General features: G+C 42.1%; 1 protein-coding gene across 2 annotated transcripts in view; it reads left to right on the top strand.

The window, feature by feature from the left end:
* rims2a (regulating synaptic membrane exocytosis 2a) overlaps window positions 1-21,627 on the top strand; it is a 145,239-nt gene that overhangs the window by 26,857 nt on the left and 96,755 nt on the right. For both annotated transcript variants that reach the window (XM_062423016.1, XM_062423014.1), the window contains exons 4-6: window positions 2,844-3,054; window positions 3,727-3,738; window positions 15,675-15,967. In XM_062423016.1, the coding sequence (XP_062279000.1) occupies window positions 2,844-3,054; window positions 3,727-3,738; window positions 15,675-15,967 (516 nt within the window). The remainder of the gene's footprint in view (window positions 1-2,843; window positions 3,055-3,726; window positions 3,739-15,674; window positions 15,968-21,627) is intronic.

Raw genomic sequence — 21,627 nt, 5'->3', positions numbered from 1 at the left:
TAGTGTTAACTAACTCCTCAATTTCATTTCCAGAAGCAGCTGGAAGCTGTTTTTTAGCAACAAAAAACAAACAAAACAATAAACCTTGGATAACCCACTGTATGCTACTTATTTAGCACCAAATAGCAGCCTGACAGGTAACAGAGCAGCTAGCATGCTAATGTAGATATTTTTCTGTGAGGTTTGTGGAAACCAGAGTGGAATTGGGAATTCATATTTGACTTAACATTGGTCAGGTGGACAGAAACGTGATTCTAAATGAATATTAATGTTGTTCTGTGTCTGCTGGACAAGTGTTTGCTAACACATTAGCCATTAACAGCTTTGTAAAGTGATAACATACCATTGTTTTGGCGCACACCCATTCTCCTTAATATATCCACAGCCAAGTGGCAAACAAAACCATTAATGTAACTTAGCTTTAAGTTAAAACCTACATAGCATTGTTAGCATTAAGTTACAGTTAAAGTTGATAATGATTTCTAGTACATTTATTATTTTGTAAGGTAAATTGCAATATGACTTACTTACTAAAAACGCAAAACATCCTTTTAATAACTCTAATTTGTTCATGGTGTTACAACTCCTAATTTTTGCTACTTTCAATGCCAACATGATATATTGAGAGAGTGATAAGTGAGTAAAATTCAGCTCAGACAGTTTGCGGCAGAAGTAGAATCCAGAAGCTTGTAGTTGAGCCTTGCTGTTGATATGTTGAGTCTGTCATATGTCCAAGAGAGAGGCTCGTGTTACTGGCGGTGTGTAGCTTCTCTGGTGCGGCCCGGAGGTAAGAGAGCTCCGATACGCTAGCATGGGGCGGGACAATGAGCAGCGTATGATTACTTGTCGGCAGTGTCACCTACATTTGACCGTGTTTGACCGAATAAGCAAACCCTCTGGAATGGGCTCTGCGCACCAGCTGCTTGCCACCACTTAACTCTTAATCCATTTCTTTGTCTTCCTCTTCACGCATTTTTCTCTGTAACTCACACGCTTTATGTAATTTTGCTCTCTAATTAGACTGTTACTTTTGCTCTCTCATATCTGTCTTGGCATGCCGTTTAAAACATAATATATGACACATACTGCAGTTAAACTTGTAAAACTTTCACCTATGCTATGCTATTTTTCAGTGTTTTAAAAAAAATAAACTCTACATCTTTCCCATCCCAGAGTTGATTGAGTGTTAGGAGAGCTCAGGGAAGAAGTGACTAGATACAGAGGATGGGAGAGGTAATCATTGGTTATCTTCAACAGCTCTTCTCTGTCACTTTGTCTGTCAATACAGCAGGGGCCGTTAGCCTGTATAGTGGCCAAGAATCGAAAGCACATCTCTGTAAACATTTGAGCGTAAGAGGAGATTAAGTGGGAATAAAACATGATTGTTTGTAGTCTTTTTTCCCTCCTTGATCCTCAGTGACAGTGGCTTTACATCTTGTATCACAGTCTTCATCACTCTGTTATCAGACCCTCTGTCAGCAAATGAGATTTGGTGGGATCTGTTAAACAAGGCTACATACTAATCTCTGCTTGGTAAACACACAAAGGCTGTGACACAATTAGCCTTTTAATCCCTCAGTGGGTACGACAAGGGGCACGCCACCGGCACTCGGTCTAATGTTTAGATGGCACGGAGACACACAACTACTGCACACACACACACACACACCCACACCTAGTTTTCAGGTGGTGTGTGGACGTTACATTTGGGCTCTAAAGATCTGGTTGTGGGTAAAGGAAGCGCGTTTATCTCAAACACGGAGCTGTATGTGGTAAAAGGATAGCGCTGCTCAATAATTCACAAGTGCTAATGAATGTTGCAGGGGATATGTGGGGCGAAACCAATTCTAATCGCCATATTATGAAGTCAGCCCAGTGTTTAGTTTCCAAGGAGACGCTCAATTGACATGTGTCATACAAAATGCATGTGAAGAGTCCATGCAGGAGGATTTTTCAGTAGCCTCTCAGGACTTGTGAGGAGTTAAGGATCTACTGTATGAGATCAGGTGTTATGTATCAGTAGGAGGCCATCTATAGGACAGAAACAGTAACACAATGGATGCTGCACCAACAAATGCTTAAGGGATAGTGGGGTTTTCTGTGTGTGACCACCAGTGATTCCCAGAGAAATAATAATAACTCCGTGTACTGTTAATATCATATATTGCTTTGTCTAACAGTAAGGCTCGAGGGTGTTCTCTGTCTCGTCTTACGACTGTCCTGATATAGAAACACAGGTGCAGATGATTCATTAAATGCAGGGGAACCTGAGAAAGTGGAATTGAGTGATGTTCTTAACCTTGCAAAGCAAATTTGATACCCCCCACTCCCCCCTCCACCCCTGTTTTTGGGGAGAGGTGCGGTATCAAAGGAGGAGCTCAGCTTTGAAGCTTCTGAGTTCATGGCGTCTGCTTTTCCTTTCAAAATCTCACACACTACAAACGTCTGAGGTTATATCAGTTAGTCAGTCGAGAGTAGGAGCTTAACGTGCAAGTGTGATTTTTCACAAGACTGAACACATAAATCAGTGAGGCTGTTGGCAATGGGAAGGACAATTCTGGTGCGCATTTGTCATCCAACTCAACCATACATGTGTGTGTGTTTGCCAGCTAGACCTCCTATGTATCTATTTCAAGACTGGGTATACACATAATTACACAAAAACAACAACAAATGAACATATGAGTCTGTGTGGTGATTATACTAAAACAAACAAGTTAAAGGTAACATAGTATATCCTTTGGTTCATGTTATTCTGATAAATCAAACACAAATCTTCTGTTTTATTGGTCACTCAACCTGCCCTCCATTTTCCTAACCTCTGTCCTCCTATTGGCTTACAGGAAGTTGCACCAGCAGTTTGAATCGTACAAGGACCAGGTTAAGAAGATGGGGGACGAGTCAAAGCCGGTTCAGGACCAGAAGAGCGAAGCCCCAACCTGCGGGATATGCCACAAAACCAAGTTTGCCGATGGCTGTGGCCACCTCTGTTCATATTGCCAAACGAAATTCTGTGCTCGGTGCGGAGGACGAGTGTCTCTGCGGTCAAATAAGGTAAAACTGCCTTGCATGCTAGGAACTCTGCGTTTATAGGGACGCACATACACACATACAGATGTCCCACCCTCAGGCACATTTCTCCCTACACTACTATTTGAAATCCAAGGTTATGAAACATTGCAGTGAAATCATAATCTGGGACTGAAGCCAACACTGTCTCTAATGGCAACTAATGTTTTTCAGATTATCAACGTCTCTTCCAGTCAGAGACTGTCTGCATGCTTTCGTTCTAATTCTGTTCACTCTTAACATCTGATGTGTTGATTCACAGCTGCAGATTTACTATCCATGTTTGCTGTAACTTACAGTTGTTCTGTCTCACCACTGGAGGGAACTGTTCCTCCTTTTCTTTCCTCTCACTGGAGCCTGATGGCTTCTTTTTTATGTGGGACTCCACTGCCTAACTAACCTCTGTAAAATCCTCCAAACAGACTAAGCTAGAGCTTTTAGTATTACAACGCTTAAATTTTGAATCATGAGCTTGAGTGTTTTTATGCGATGCCGTCCAATCCTTTGCTGTTGGAGTATGTGACAGTTCTACCAGGACCTACTAATGTCACTCACAATCTCTTTCTCCCTATTTTTCCCCCCACCCTCCCTCTTTATCTCTGTCTCCCTCTTTTTCTTTCTCTCTGATGCATTCCTGCTCTCATGGAATTGCAACAGGAGGACAAAGTGGTTAGCAAATACTTTTCTGCGTTTGTTGGGACTGTGTCTGAGTTCAAGCATTGCTCATGAAATGCTCTGACATGTATATACACACATACAGCAGCCAAAAATGACAGAGAAATACTGATCAGTCTTGTCTGTGAGTCCACCACATGATGCTGAAATAGACAGTGAAGAGGCATTATTTCAATCAAGAATCACTATTTTCACCACCACAAAGAAATTGGTTGTATTGATATGCTACTTCTTAAAACAAAGTGTGTTGAAGGTCAAAACACAGACAGGATCACTTTCAGACTTACAGAGACTCACTGAATATAACACTGCAACATACTAAGGATAAAAGAGATAAAAAAGGTGTAATTGAGAAAATCAAAATTAAACTGGAGGATTCAGAATTAAAGTAAGTGTACAAATACTGATACTTGGCAAGCGTGATCTATGAAGGTGGAAGATTTCAGGAGTAATTTAAGTGCAGAAATGGACAAGCAAATATAGCTTTCTTGGAGAATAAAGAAGCAACAGCAATATCACAGTACAGAAAGAGTTAATTGAAACCTGTGTCCTTTCTGTAATCTGTACCAAAAAGAAGGATAAATGCATTTGAGATATGGTGCTACTTTCAGCTGGAGAAGATTCTTGTCAAATGATAAGCTTCTGGATCTAGTAGGAGAAGACAGATACTTTATGAAGAAGACTGCAGAGAGAAAGCTTTGAGTTTGCAGGGCACATTCTGACAGGGTCCAGTGGGAGGCTGATGACAAAGGTTTTGAAAGGGATGATTGAAGGGAAACAAGGAGTAGGAAGACAACGCATCATGTGGCTTGATAACATAAAGAAGATACGAACAACTAAAGAGAAAGGCTCACAAGAGAAACAGTTGGAGGACCACAAAGCCAACCCTTCAGATCAAAGACAGCACAAATGATTGATTGATTGCTACCCATAGAGCTCATTTGAGATATTTTCTCATTGTAGATCAATATCACTTTGTAATAATAATAACCTCAGCAAGCAGATGAGGTGAGTCCTGTTGGTTGAAATAATTTATATGTATATATATATATCATTGTAGTTGCATGTGTATTATTACATTGATTCCCTGTAACTATCTAAGCTCTAGCCTGCTTATGTTTAGCCATTGAGTCTCAAACAGTAACTAAAAAGTCTTGAGGCCCCACAGGAGGAAAGTACATACCAGCAGGTTCAAATGAAACAACACAACAGCATAAACACGGGGAGAGTCCTCTGTCCTGCTGCTCCCCCCCAATGCCAAGACCCCAGTTATACAGGGTGCTATTGTTCCCTGCTAGATAATAGCTAGGAGATCGGTTACTGTGTTGTACAGATGGTGTTGAGTAATAACAGTGGCAGCAGGCTGGCGATGGATAGTTGGGGCATTGGCCCACACTGATGTGCCACTGAGGCAATGCCCGCTATTTACCTGGTGGTGGCCTGGCCTCCTGGCACTCAAGGTCAAACTGTGGACACTGATGTTAATGTTGCCCAAATGAATCTATTAAAACAGTAGTTGTGTATACTCAGAAAAACTGAAAATATTAGAGGAGGATGCAGGATCAAACCTTTGATCCCAGTCTAGAGGGAGTTTACTGCCACATTTCAAATATTTTTGCAGATGTAACTTTGGAATGAGTTGAAAATCCAAGAAATTGCTTATACATAGACTTGTCTTGTCAACAGGGGAGCAGAGTAAGCGTTTATGGCAGGATACAGAAGTTCAGATGACAGGGTCAGGCAGAGGAACAGAGAGCCGGCATGGAAATGAGCAAAAGAGGTGACGAGGATATGTAAGGATGTAAAAAAGTGGTGGGTTAGTTCACCAGTCATCCTGTCATACACAGTCTGTTAGCTCTTCATCCGCTAATAGACTCCTGTGTCTCAGGGCTGATAGGGGCCGTCAGGAGCCAACAGGGTCAGCAGGGGCCAGTGACGGCAGGGGTTAGGTTTTAAGCTGACACCAGATGAAAAGATTCTCTTTCAGTTGTGTGAGGTAGACGTCACCGGGCTGGAGTGCAAGTTAACCAGGTGAAATATGCTGTTAGTAGGACGCAGTTGACCTGATGGCAGAAGAGGCTACTTTATTGGCTGGACTCATTTAATTTACAATCAGCCGTTTTGCAATTAATTATTGTTTCATTGAAATCTTGATGAATGCATAATTGACAGGTTTATCTGAGTACAACTAATGTTGATGGTAGAATTGCAAAAGCCTGTAGGATATTTGGTGCTAGGAATGTTATTTATATGCTAAATGCACATTATTAGACAATAGAGGAGGCTGCAGACATTATTCAAACCCTCCTGCAATATACTTGTAAGCCCACCAGGACTGTTGCGATATTGATTCTTGATTGTTTATGTGATCATTCTTCTAGGTACAGATAGACAGAAGCGTTTGATTACTCTGCCAGGAACAACAGACCACATTTTAGTGCGCCCAACCAGCTTGTCTGAAAGCTTGTGTGTCAGTGAAAGAGGTGGCGATGGTGAAATCTGCCCTTTTTCCATCCGTCTACTCTTTCCCCCTCTCACAGATGGTGACAGCAGTGGCGAGAGAGATCTTGTTCTGTGAAACGCCATTGAATATTTAAAAGTTTCTATGTCTGGGGCAGCAGTAGCAGCTAGCGAAGCTACGGTACACTGGAATACGATATATAGGGACTGAGAGTTAAACAGCTGGTAAAGGAATGTAAGCTGCCGTCATTAACCTGGTTTAGTTGAATCAATGACTCATTTCATATATAGTCACAATTACTCACTCTGCCTTATCAGAACAAGTTGACACTAGATATAAAAACAGTGATAAATCATCTGTATTGATAAGAATCACAGCTTATTGATTGTTCCAGGTAGCTTAACCTCTACAGTATACTTGAGGAACAAAGCACAGTGAGTGACTTTTTTGGGGGTAAAAATATAAAATGCCTTTGATATAGATAACCTGTGTGTCAGTGTCGGGAAGTCTTCAGAATCCCTGCTTGTAGCGGTGGAGCTCCCCACCATTTCCTCTGATGTGGCTTCAAAAGGGCCCGAGGAATCAACAGTCTCTGGGGAGGAAGTCATTTGTGATTAAAGCAACTCTTGAAGACGTTACATGTGATTCTTGGCCCTTCAACATTTCTGCTGCAAAATAAAAAAGGGGAAGTATTTTCAAGGGTTTCTTTCAATTCGATACAGCATTTTAGTGAATTTGCACGTTGTTGTTGTGGTAAATTAAATAGATTTGTGAATCCTCAAACAGCACCACAGAAATCATCAGCATCATCAGTACAATACAGTGTATTCCAAATTTTCAGTTATTAATGGTTTTGAGAATAAAAATGTTTCTTACAGTGTGTTTTAATGTGTCTACAGAGCTGTGAACTGAATGTAAAGTGACAGTATCATCATCAGTGACATAGGTAAAGTGTTAACACCAGATTAGAAATCCCAAGAATATCATACCATGTGTAATAATGTGTTGAAATGTGATGGAAAATCACAGAGCAAATTCATTTTCAGCTCCTCGAAGTGTTGCAAGTTGTGTGGCTCATCATTTGCATCCATGCTATAGAGCTTTAGAACATACAGCTAAGCCTACATTTTCCTCAGCTATTTATGAGGTTTTTATGTTTGTACAAAGATGCACAAGTCTACCTTTTACAAATGGGCTGTACAAGGACTTTAACAGCTTACTTGGAAAATGCTGTCCAGCTATAAGAGGATGTGGTGGAATGTAACTCGATACAGTTACTCTACTGTACTTAAGTGTGAATTTGGGCCATACAGTATTTGTACTATACTTGTGTATTTCCATTTTGTGCTACTTTATAGTCCACTACAGTTTAGAGGGATTTATTGTGCTTTTTACAACATTACATTTACTTGACAGCCAGAGTTAATGCTCAAATTAAGATATTGAAATGAGATTAGGGAGGGGTCGTAACAAATATGATGCACTGAAACATTAAACTGCTCAACAATACATCAAATCCACCTCAACCAACTACAACAGTAAACTTTACTTACACATTAATGCATCAGTAATAATGAGCTAATAGTATAACACAGGAGACATTTTCTGCATTATTAATACGTTTACCTTTAAAATGGATAAATAAGTAAATTTAATAATACTGTTACTTTTACATAAGTGACCTTTTCAAAGCAGACTTTATATTGCAGTATTGCTAATTTTACACAAGTATCTATCTGAATACTAACCTACTTGGGAGTTTAACAATATCACCACCCTCAATTTTGTTAAATCACTAATTTAATGTGGTCTATAGCTAAGTGCATGTGTGACTGGGATTTAAAAACTAAAAGCAGCCAACGTCACGGCGTCTTATTTGCTTCAAACTCATGTTTAACATGTATAAAATAAATTCTAACAGCACGTGAACGCACCGTAGTTCCTGGAATGTTCACGTTTTGTGTGAACCCATGACTTCATCGCCCTGCAGATGTCTCACAGAATGAACAGAAATGCATGATGATGGTGATGACAACAGCGGTGCTCTGTGTTTTACTGAAACTTGGAGATTTGGTCACAGCGCAGACTGAGCGGGAAATGACAAAGTGTGCTCTTTGACGCTAACGCAGGAAAAAAACGTTGCCAGCCTGTTTTCCGCGTAACCGCGTTTCCCTGTCTGTCTATTGGACTGTGGGAGCAGAGCTGGGACGCGCCGCATATGTAATGAGCTCTCATCAACTCCGGCAGAGCTCTGAATCTCTGTTACAGATGAACTAATAGGCCTACAGCGGTGGTGGGAAACATAACGTGATTTGACGCGTTAACGCTCGGCTCACATGTTTTCTCCCTGTAGACCTACTGACATTGAGTCTGCGGGATGGTTTGCACGGTGCGTCGGCTCCAGTGAAACGATTCAAGATTGGAAGCGTCACTGATTTTCAACGAATTGGCGTCTTTGGATTGTCAATGCTTTGTTGAGAGAGAGAAAAAAAGAGGAAGGGAGACTGCGTTGGTTTTATTGGATCGGATGTGGTAGGTTGAGTCCCCGGTGTAACCTTCACGGTGTTTTCAGCAGCTGCTGTCCCCGTCAGGCAGCCTGTTGTCTGGACTTGGAGCTGTCCGCGGTGCTGAAGGTCGGAGCAGTTTCTTCATTTACAGGAGCGAGAGCCGCAGACCTTCACTGCATTAGAAGGACTTTAACGCAGCGATCTTTCTGCACAGGCACAGCGCTTTCCCTCAGCGGAACCATGGGTAAGCTGAGTGAGCATGAGGCTGTGACTGCAGCGCGTTTTTCACCGGTCATTTTGTTTCTCAGAACTGTGACTGTCATTCAATTCACCAGAAATCCCGTCCATTGACAGATTTCACTCGCGATCGCTTTTTTGAGACCATATGCATTGTTTTCCTTTTTGAGATTTCATTTGGCTTACAAAAAAAACTACAACACCTACTGTACATGTTGTGACAGTTAGCGCGAGTCATGCCCCCCCCCAACCCCCTAAAAAAAAAAAGAAAAGAAAAAGAAAATACGTACCAGGTTTATTTAGGTCTGAGAGAGACTGAAGGGAATGTCAGCCATTTCTATGTAAAACCATGTTTTGGATTTCTACTGTGTTTCCCCTGCGCCCTCTCTCATGTCTCTGAGCTTCAAACAAGGAACATAAATATTCATCAAGTCTATTATTATTACTGGCGCGCACACTAAAATTAGAAGCTCATTAAAATGTAATTCACCACGTGCAGCCAGTGTTGGAGCATGTGAATGTAGGCGCTCCTTTTTTTCATTCTCATTGGTCGCCTAATGAATCACACCAAAATGCCCTGTAAACTTTTTATTCAGGAGAACTGCCTCAAAAGCCTGATTTAATAAACAGTATCCATGGGGCAGTGAGAAGAAAAAAAAATCAACACATCCCTTTTATCTTTAGGATTTGAGTGTATTGCAATATGCATGTAGAGAGAACTTCGCTAAGGACAAAAATATGCAGGAACACACACTTTATTCAAAATCTTGCTCCTTAAAGTACTAGTAAGAGATCATTGAATATTCAAATTCCCTTTATAATCGGGTTCTGTCTTAATATACAATATGCATAGCTCTACATATGCAGTATAAGGTCACTGCAGCCCATCACACAGGTGTAGCCCCCAGCTGTGGCAATCCTTTGCTTTGGAGTGTATTAGATAGTATCCCTATTGATGCCTGTGTGCTTAATCTGGACTCGGTCCAGGCTGGGATGTTCTGAGGAACGCTCCACTTCCCGAACAATGAGTCTTTAATGAGTAGTTCAGTTCCCCTCACTGAGGCAATATGATACCTATGACAGTTCATGTACCGCCCCATCAATATTGCAGCATATGTTCTTTTTAAAGCCTATTGTTCTGTTGTTTTTGACTTATTTAAAAAAAAAAAATAGCTGGCAGAAAACAGGGAGCTGGAAAGAGCGATGAAACACGGTTCCCAGATGGAATCGAACTAGGGAGGTCATGGTTACATGGCACGCATTGTAGAACACTGACTCACTCTCACTCTGAAATAAAATGACTGCGGCAGCGATGACAATCACTACACAGGCCCCTCTCTAAATTTTAAACAGCCTCCTGTGGAATCAGGAGAATCATTTTGGCAAGTATTTTACATCTACTGTTATGAATGAATGAATGTCATTGATTTAATTTAACATTGGTGCCGGCTTTCTATTTGTGCACACAGTGATATGCCTTGAAGGATACTGCTGATTCACTCTGGAGCCTCTGTTAAGTAATGTTGTAGTGCAGTTTAATGGCCACAAGAGAGAGCTCAGTGCTCTCTCTTACTGCATATCTAGCTGGCGTGTGTGTGATTTTGCCTTTTCCTGAGAAAAAATTTGAATGGGGTAGTGTCAAAGGGAACATGGAAATTACATTGCTAAACGGTGCATATTATTTTCAGTATAGCCCTGTGGACTATATATGTATAAAACAGGAATATTCACCGTAAAAATGATTACATTGTTTTCAAAATTTAAAGCGCACCATCGTTATGAGACAGGCCATATGGCATGCATCATTTTGGAATACAGACAGGTTTTCTATCAAAGATAGTCTGTCCTTCAGTTGCACCTTTGGCTGGTGTATTTATTTCACTAGCTCTCCTAAGCACACATGCACATTTTGGGGTAAGATTATGTTTGACAGTATCAATGAAAACACCCTCAGTCTGAAGAGAAAGTATTAGAAAGGAAATTATTTATTGATCCCATGGCACTGGGTGTTTGTTCCCCTTAATTCAGCGCCTCAGTAAACAGCCTATAGCACATTTAATAGAGTATATATCTTCCTGGTGTTTGCAACGTGTGGTAGTGCGAGGTTTTTAGCTTTCTATTTTTAGCTGCAGGTTCAATGACTATGAAATGTGCAAACACAGGGAGAAATGGCCCTGCCCGAGGGCTGCAGCCCCCAACCCCCTGCCTGCACTCAGCCGTGAAGAGTTAAGCTGAAGGGAAGTGTGTATGTGTGTGTGTGTGTGTATCTGGTTTGTGTTGGACAGAATGGCTGCACTGAAAGTGAACATACCTCTGGCCATTACAGCTGCTTGACCTGTGTGTGTGTGTGTGTGTGTGTGTGTGTGTGTCATTGTGCATACATGCATCTCTTGTGGGGTCTCTGAGTCTATGTGGTCTATTAGTCAATGAGGGATATTGCAGTTTCCTGTCAGTGTGGGTTGAGCTCACACTGTCCCTGCACTACATCCCTGTGGACTGCTGGCAGCTTCATGCTGTGCACAATCCCTCAAAAAAAAAGTATTATGGATGAAACAACATTCCGCTGATGCTGCCACTTAACCTTGTGTGAGGATGAAGCATAATCAGATTTTTCCTTGAAATGGGTTTTTACACTAATAACTGCAGATTCATTCATTCATAATGCAAAGACAGTGATGTAAAAACATTGCCAAAAAGGTCGTTTGGCAATTGTGTGACCAGCCCTGAGCACAGAATACATCATAGTGGCATAATGCTAATTCCCATTTTAACCATATATGTTGTTTGCATCCAGGAACAGCAATCCTTAGCCCAGGTTTACTTTTTCCTTCTACTTAAACAGCCTAGCTTATTTTTCACACTCCCTTCTATCAGCCGATAAACTCATAAACCTCTCGGGCCTGTGTAACCCTTCCAAATCCCTTTGGATAGTCTCATGAATGCATTGTCATCAAGCTCCAACGCTGTTCTCATTATACAGTTCATGTAATGTTTTGGACATTTGAGGATTCAGCCTGACTTCAGCAACATTTTCCTTACTTCTGTTCTTCCTGCATAATATATATATAAACATCCATTTTCATTCTGACTCTAATCCAAAGTGCAAATCAAATTCAAGCATTGATGCCCGAGGTCCAGTGTGTCCATGCACATTTTTTTTGGCTGTTCTTTTTTTCTTTTCTTTTCTTTTTTTTTGGAATACTAATATGCTATTAGGTACTCACGATGAGATAAAAGAGCTCAACATGTTCAGTCCAAGGGCTGGGAACATAGTTAATTATTATTGGCAGACTGGAGAGGTGCATAGCAACTGACTCTATGTTAATTGCAGTTTGAAGGGGTAAATATGTAGGTCACAGGCTGCAGTTTTCTCTGAAGGAACTGGATGAGAGAGATGAGCAGATTTTAGTAATTAGACACAGGTGCAACGTAGTCTTTTTTTATGAATAGAGCTCAAATTCTGAAATGCATGTTTCATACAGCTGATAGGATATCTGAGGTGGGGTACCTGCAGTGTGTGGGCTTCCATATGGATGCTCTATAAACGATAGAGGGCGTCACCTAAAAGCATAAATTCGACAGAGGGAAGTTTGTGCCTGTTCCTAATTCTGTCCTCTGTATGATTCGACTTATTTTCATTTTAAGACATCAGAGTCTGTGTTCACACCCATACTGTACATGTGTGAGTATGTACATGTGTGTAACTTCCAGGTGCAGGAAGCGATGCACGTTTAATTAGCAGGAAAACTGGCCTTGGTGGCTCTTGGTTCTTAGCTGATGACTCACGGTTCACTGAAGAGCTCTCACCATGACCCCAGTTAAAGAGGCAGTCATGGCCTCACCGACTACCCTCCTTTGGGACACATAAAGCACAATTTGTAGCCTCCCTGCTCCTATTGTGTGTCAGCACAGTTATAGCCCATCTGTAACATTGATAGCTGGTCATAAATGCTTCATGTGTCAATATCACATAGACCCATACATGATGCCTGCGGTGCGAGTGTTAAGCTTTTTTTGCGCTGCATTTGAAATGTAACTGAACTAATTCATCATTGCTAGATAGCTGCTGTAAGATTGTAGCCACACCCAGATGTGGCAGTTTGAAGTAAGTCAGGGATCTCCTGCCTGTGTGCACTTGATTTGTGTTGTGTTTCCATGCTCTTATGACGGTCATAGTGTCACAGCGAAGGTACTCTTGGTAAAATGTGTACTTTTTAGATCTAGATTGAATTTCCACAAAGGCTGTACCAGCTATTACCAAGGTTCAACATATGCTAGATACCACATACAACAAAGGCTTCCTGCTGCCACTCCACTTTTGACATGTTTACGAACTAGTCTGCTCCGATTCTGCTGTCATGACACTAACCATGCATTGAGCTATAAGGTACTAACACAGAAGATAGACCAGTACCAGTTCTCCTTTTTTATAAAGTAAAAGTTCCAACCAGTAAGAAGCTCAGTTACTTTATGTTGTGTTTCTTCATTGATTCAATAGAACAATCCCCCCCCCCCATGTTTTTCCTCTAAAAAATCAATGATGGCTGAAAGCACTGACCTGAAAATGTTTGCAAATACAGTTACTGCTGATTCCTCCAACCAATTTTATCTTGTACACTTTTTGCGTTCACACAAAGAAAAAGAGTAAGACAGAGAGAGAAATTCATGCATAGGATATACTATGTATATATACTGGAATTGATACATATCAATCACAATGTTGTGTTAATGTTCATATCATTGTTATTTTGTTCAGTCCAAATATTTTGACAAATTGTATTTTAATGCTTTGGCAACATTATTCTCATAACGTTCATTCTAAATAAAGCCCATTGAATTGAATTGAGAGAGAGACCCTGATCTTGACTTGATTGGTGTCTAAATCACAACTACTAACCACCAAACATGCTGTACTTGTTGCTGCTATCACACTGTTGGTTTGAGGAGAGTGTAAACGGATGCCAGCCTGGAGTTTCATCCCACCCTCTTCTCTGTAAGAGTATCCTGCCCTGACTGACCAGTAAGTCACAATTTCAATGACAAAGACACTATCTCTCACCGACTTCCCACCTCTCTATGTGGACACTGATATGTTTAATGACTCAGCCAGCTACACCAGAAGCTGGAGACTGAATCCTAGGGTGTATAATTGGCTGACTGCTTTTTCTTCTATTCCACCCAGACAGCCCTTTGAAAAGCCTTATTTTTTATATCTGTGTCTCAGTGTTGCCAACCCCTGTGATCAATTGTACAATGCTGTATCACCCTATGCTTCAGGTCTTGCCAGCCACTGAGATAAGCAGTTGCGGTTACGTCTATGACTACAAATCCAGCCTTTGAACCACTGCAGCCAGTAACTCTACCGACTGCCACAGTTTTAAATGAGTTCAATTAATCTAGATATAACAAATCAGTACATTTTTATTTGATTCACGGCTACCTGAAAAAAAACAACAACAACAAAAAAACAAAAACAGCGAGTTATAGACCAGTGGGTGAGGCAGCATTCAGGGCTCTCTCACACTAATAACAGTAATGCACTGACTCAGCACTGGGACTGTAAAGGCGGGGAGTGTGGTGGGGTGTTGGGTGGGGTTGGGGGGTGGATGCAGTAGCTGTTGGCCGCCCTACTGGCTGTCTAGCCTGTCAATCATTTGGCAAGCTCCTCATCCTCTCAGACACACTTAGATATAACTTTTAAGTCGCTCGCTGTTAACGAGACAGGTGTGGTCAGCTGGAGCAGGGTTGACTGAAATTCTGGTTACACTGGACCGGATATTAATCGATACAGATTCCTCCATAAGATAACATGAGTCAGGCTTAGCTTTACCATGTTGTGTGTGTGTGTGTGTGTGTGTGTGTGTGTGTGCGTGTGTGTGTGTGCGTGTGTGTGTGTGTGTGTGTGTGTGTGTGTGTGTGTGTGTGTGTGTGTGTGTGTAGTGATCAGGGCTGCTGTCTGTTCCTGGATTTATGAGGCTAATGTGGTGAGCTGGCTGCCGGGGCTGCAGTATAGAAGCAGATAAAGGCACGACATCACAGAGCAGTAAAAACCTCCATCTCTTCAGTCCTTGTAGAGCACAACAGAAGGAACATGTTGCTATTCTTTTTCTATTTATCTTAGCAAAGTGCATTAACCACAGCTGCATTATATATAGCCTCTGCATTACCGTACCTTCATTACGATGTGCGTAATCTCTGCAATCAGTGGTCATGTAGGCTCTGTGCTGTAGAGTTTGCTGACACAGGAGTTTAATAGCAATGTAATACAACATAACAATAACGGAAAAAATCTTATTTGCAATATATAAACTTATATCTTTACCTAGGGATCTACAGAGGACTCACAGACTCAAAATGTGTAATTCTAACAATCAAATGAACCCACATCACTTTAGCTTTCAATGGTATCAAAGGCTGCTGCATGTGTACAATATTTCATCATTCACCTCATCAACATGAATTGTCAGTACTGTTTATGAATATTGTCGCTGTGGGATGAAAACTCTAAACTCCAGTTTGAAAGCCTGTTCAAAACTAATCAGTTATATCTCCTTACTGAAAAGTCAACATTTTAGATATAAAACGATTTTCACCCATCAGCAGCGATATGCCTCACAGTTACATTCCAAATCACTCCATTACAGCTCATCATAGGAAATATAAGACAACCTCTGACTGCCCGCTGCCACTCCAAACCGCTAACCCTCCCCTTTTCTTCCCGGCAGGTTATGTGGGTATGCAACTTGTGCCGAAAACAACAAGAAATCCTCACCAAATCGGGGGCGTGGTTCTACGGCTCGGGGCCCGGTCAGGTGCGGGGCGTGTTTGAGGGCGGGCCGCAGGGGAAGAAGGCCAAACTGCAGGACCCGTCCCTGTACCCCTACCAGGGAGCCTCAGGGGACTTGACACCATCGTCAGACAGAAGCAGACCTCACGGCGGGCTCCTGCCCAGACAGGCGTCCCTTGACAACGGTTCGGGGCTGAGGTACTCGGGACCCGGCGACGCACCCATAGACAGGTCAGTTCTATGTGTGAACAGTGGAGGGCGTGTGTGTGTGGAAGGGGAAAAAACGGAAATACTGTTTTTTTTTTATTATTGTGTACATTCAAATAGATTACGTGAGTACTCACATTTGATGCTGCTTCATGAAGGTGCCTGGCCCTTACTGCATAAAAGCCTAATCTATATGAGTGTTGTATAGGTAGTACAGACTAGTGATTCCAGCCTAGCATAAAAGCAGTGTCTCCTAGCAGGCCAGGCAACGCTCCACATAAAAACGGCTCGTACATGGAGCCCATGAGGCCTATAAAGGAGACAGAGACACAGATACTGTACCTGGCACTAACTCAGCAATTCTACAACAGTCATCCACCCACTCAATCTCTCTTTCTTCACACACACATACACACCCATGCAGCACACCAGCGCGTATGAACACAGATGGATGCAAGCCAGGCTCAGCTAGGATGGGGCGCTGGCAGGTGAAGGGTGTGTGCTGGAATTCACGCTGTCTCTACCTTTGAGAGAAATCACAATATTTTTTTTTAACTTTTTTGTTTGTGCGTCAGGAATGTTTGTTTGCCAGTTTAAGCACGGCAAGCCTTTAAAATTAAGCAGTATTAAGATGTTTTTAGGGTAGGAAAGCAAAAAAAGGCCTAATTACAATGCAGAACATGGTGTTCCGTTTGACTCATGCACTAAATGTTCCCCCTTAGTAGAACACTCTCAGATACTGACAACATCGACACGCTGTGCTTGAGAATATCCGTTTGCCCATTTCTTGATACTGGTGTCAAGAAAGGCAGTTACTTTGATGTCCACATGGGGGCTCCTTCCTCTTTCTTCTCCTAAAGGGAGAGAGAAAAGCTTACAGTCAGTATCTACACACTCTCTAGAATCTACCTCCACAGCAGAAATCTAGGCAGAGAGCCATTTCACAAAAGGTTTCTTTCCCTCATGTCCTTGTTTGCTCCCTCTTAGATAACTTGACTGGTAACTTGACATTTTTTCAGTTCAACCGTAGGCTATACTTATACTATACTGTACTACTGTATGAACATATAAGGGTGAATTGGGATTTTTGACTTTCTCTAGAATGTTGACAGTTGTCTTCAGTGTTGTGAAATGACTAAGGTCATCTGGGCAGCGGTAAAACGCTGGAAGGGAATCCATACCCTGCTTCTCTCTTGTGTTACAGTAAGGCTGTGATATCAAATTTTGGTCAACGTAGCCCTCGGTCAGTCGCAGCAAGCATATTCCACAGATTAACATATGTCCTTAGCTCTCTGATGGCCCTCCCTGCCCATGAGCTCAGACTTCCTGATGGGAGGATGGTAAATGTGGGATACGTGTTGTGCCATACGGTGCAGAGCCAGCCCGAGTCCACAGGGAGGGCGGTACGGAGTTAACCCTGAGTCATTCTATACATGCAAATACACATTTAACGGAGAGAGGCACAGCAGGGACGGAGCTGAATTTGACTCACTCCAACCAATGTCCCTATTCCTCCTCTCCACTGACCTTGGACAGATATACTTGGCGGGCCACATCTGCCCCTTGTCTAGTGCAGAGACAAACTAGCATGCACAAGCCTGTGCCCACACTATGTTTGAAGACACAACTCATTAGTCCTGTGTCCTCTCTGCCACTGTAGCCTTTTATATTTACTCCATAATACACTGAGAACCAACAGAGAGGTTGGGGATTATTATTATTTTTAACTTTTGTTTAATTACGTGCTATTGTGCTCCAAATGGATGTTTTCAAGGATATAACCAACATAACTTCCAATTGTAATCACAGCCACACTACCTGTGATGCAGGATAACAGTATTTTGTGTCTCAGTACAAGTGGAGTACATTATCTGTATTCTCCTCAAATGACTTGCTGCTTTAAGGGGGTTTTAATGGATGATCAGACTGACTATAGATCAGACTATAGATCAGTCTGCTCCAAGAATTCCGTCATTCTCTGTTCCAGTCTGAGCCCTTCACACTGTATATTAATTGATTGCGTGGCTTGAGAGGTGGGGATGGTACCAGTGAGCAATTCTGGGTTTGGCATTGCCTACATTTGCTTTGACACAACAGGAAACTGTGCTGTCTGAAAATCGGCGGGATAACGCTGATGATGGATAGCAGAGAGTCCATAAATAGAACTCCCACTGCAAATCCCACTTTCATTAATCTTAAAGAATGTTTAAATTAACTCCTGGATCTGTTCTGCTGAAGAAAGAAGGGGGAAAAGCTGACAGTCTATTTATAAGGAGAAATAACTTGGGAAGGCTTCTAATTTATCTTGGTCTCTGAGGTGTCATTTGAATGAACACACAGATATGCAGGGACAGCTGCAGTGTCGGATGAGGCTGATGAAACAACAATGATTACATTGGGAGCGGAACATACTCACTGGTGGAATTTCTTCAGATTCTGCATTTTTTTCAACACATTCATCCAGGCAATAAAAACAATCAGCCTGCCAAAAATGTTAGAAGAGGAAGAACACACTCAGCTTGGCCTGGCTCTTAAACATCCTGCCCAACCCAATCCAATATAAAGTAGTTTTGCACAATTCAATTCATCAACGCTTAGTCCAGCATGAGCGTAGCCCTGCATGCCCGAACAGGCCCTATTTTATGCATAAGGTTCATCAGATACAACACTGAATAAAGTCTAGTTTAGTTTTGAATAGTCATTCCTGTCATTTAAGATCAAATTGTTGATTGTTGATTTGAAGATGTCACAAACCCAAATCAAGCACTCTGACATTGAGAACAATTTTAAACAAATCCCCCGATTAATTAGATTACATAAACCGCATATTGGAAGTGAAAACCTGAAATGTCCACTGTAATTGTCCTGCATTGCAAAACTGAATGTGCATTAGGGTACGAGCAATAACTTATAGTTGATCTATGAACAAAATCAATTATCAGCAGTTTGTAATAACATTCACTTTTTTCACTAAAGATAAGTTGTTTATATGGTTAATATGTGGGCTTTTAAAGTGTATATGATTGCTAGTCTAGTGGCCATGTGCACTCAGACATACATCCCATCTCAGCAGCTCATCTGCTCAGTAATTTGTTATTAAAACTGACGTGAAAAACAAAAGTAAGACCCTTGTGGTAAAAATTCTGGGTCATATTTTAATATTTTCAGACATTGCTCATGAGTTGTAGAGTTTTCCAGTAACCTGGATGTTCAAATTGATGTTGAGTGTCATATAAAGCTTTTAGTATCTTAACGCAGGTTTCAACATTTTATACCAAGGGTCTCATTTGGGTATTTGGTGGGGATGCAGTTAACCTAAGAGGGACAATTTGAAAGTAAGTCTTATATATGATATTCAATTGCAGGTCATGATGATTTAATACACAAATTTTATATTTTAAGGTATGCAGAAATAGAAAACTTTATTGCATCAGTTGAATTGAATATACCTCTTTGGTCCTAGCTGTCTCTCATCATCTTATATACATACAGACAGACCTGTGATTGTCCTGTGAATAAAAATACATTTAACCATATCAGATGGAAGGAACCTATTGAGCCTCACTGGATTGTTTTTAATTGGTCATAACAGTTATATGCAGAACCACTGACTGAATAAAATGAAAATAAATAAATAACCCCTTGGGAAACCCCCCTTTTTATGTGTGCCCCTTCCTCACACGGACACTCTCCATTTCAGAGGTATTACCGTGTGGCTGGCTCCTCTTATTGCTGATGAGGAGCTGATGGTCTCAAGCCAGATATGAAATATAAGAAAAAATAACCCTGACGACAGCATCGCCTCTGTATTGTTTTGTGTTCTATGTGCTGCTGTGCATGTCCAAAACAGTGCATGAGAGAGGATGGACAAGATATGACAAAGAGTGCGCACGATTACATATCAGCCCCGTAGTGTGTGTGTGTGTGGTGTGGTGTGTAGCCTATGCGTGCGTGCGTGCGTGCGTTTGTGCGTGTGTTAGTGAGAGTGTGTGCTCTTCATAGGCGACGGGAAATATGAGTTGAATGTGAGGCAGCAGCTGATGCGCCGGTAAGGGATGCTGCTGCTGCTGCTGGCTGCCGTGTAGGATGCCTCTCTGCTTCATCTCTCCTCCGGGCGCTCCTTCGCCTTTTCCTGCACACCGACAACACATCTTTGCTACAACGAGAAGAAGAAAAGGCTCGTTACCGGCACCGGCTATACCTTTCTTTTTTTTCTCGCTTCAAGACTAAAGCATAATGACCGAAGGATGCCGCCCGGAATGCGTCTCATTTAAGGACAATTTTTACCAGGAGCAGCAGGAGAAATATGGAACTTGATCGGCGTCTTTTTCGCTTTTAATGCGCCCCGGGAGATCATAATACCAAAATACTGAGGAGGTATATGTGTGGAGGGGGGCGTCCTGAGAGAGTGCAGGCTTTGGGATGTATTGTTGGTGAAAGGGAAAAGGGTGATCATTTACTGAGGATAAAAGAAAACGGAGGGGGAAAATGCAGTTTGAGACATTGCGTCAGTTCTGTAGCTCGGTTTTATCACATTTCAACGGGGCTTTCTCTGCGCCTCAGAACATCTTGCAGACGGAGCTGTTCGAGCAGGCATTGAGCAACATCGGGTGAGTGATTCCTTTGTAAAGAAATGCCCTGATTTATGAGGAAGGGCTTCCCCGTTGGTATGTCAAACGAGTATTAGGGGGGGGGGGTTGTTGCGTTTATCGATCGGCAGCCAGCCTGCGTAATAACAAGCTACAGTATAGTAGTGTTGCTGCTGCAGATATTTCCTGGCTGGATGATGGGGCTGATCACTGATGCTGCCGCGGTTTGCTCGGTGCACGTGAAGTGCGCGCGCATGTGCCGTGTTGGAGTGTAAGGTGGCGAGTAGGAGGGGGGGCAGTTAAAATGAACCCTTTAGGTAGACTGTGACCATGCAGAGGTGTGACTGTGCTGTGCTCGTGCCTGTGTATGTAGCCTATGTGTGCGCGTGTGCGTACGCCCCAGCGCACCGCTGCTGCAGCATGTGAGCTGTTCTGCCGCTGCCGTCGCCGCTGCTGCTGCTGGGCCTGAGAGGAGAACATGAGGGGGTGAGGAGGGTAGATTTACATTTTTTTTTAAAAGAGTCCAGAGCTTGAAGTAAGTGAAAACCCCCACACCTACCCACACACTCAGACACCATTATGTGTTTGGACCTAGTACAGGTATGTAAGAACAGGTTTGAGTTATTTGATAACAGAGTGACTAAACTGTAGACAGCTCTTTACAAAAGCATACATGCATGTCATATACATACTACTGCAATTAATACATCTTTATACCAGGACTTATCGGGAAATAAAAGTCATACAAAATGTCACTACCCTTTTAGGTACAGTGTTACTGCAACATCACATGCTCAGTGTTCTTGCATTTGCTCGAAAATATGTGCTTTTGTGGCGTGTGTCAAGGGGGAGAAGTTGGATCTCACTTAGATGCATTGAGGCATATTATGATTAGCCCGCTAAATACTCCGTTCCCCTAGGAAGAGGACCCTGGTCATCTGGCCAGGCATGGCTGTTAGACACATTATGCAGACTGAAGAAAGGGGTTCAAACTCACAAACAGACCACGTTTGTTCCTCCTCTTTCCTTTCTCGCCATAGACGCAGGCCTGTATCTCCACACCATGCACTGTCTGTCTCCGGGGACTGCAAGTCT

Source organism: Scomber scombrus, chromosome 7, assembly GCF_963691925.1.
Source record: "Scomber scombrus chromosome 7, fScoSco1.1, whole genome shotgun sequence".
Classification (NCBI taxonomy): Eukaryota; Metazoa; Chordata; class Actinopteri; order Scombriformes; family Scombridae; genus Scomber; species Scomber scombrus.
This window is presented reverse-complemented; position numbering and strand designations above follow the sequence as displayed.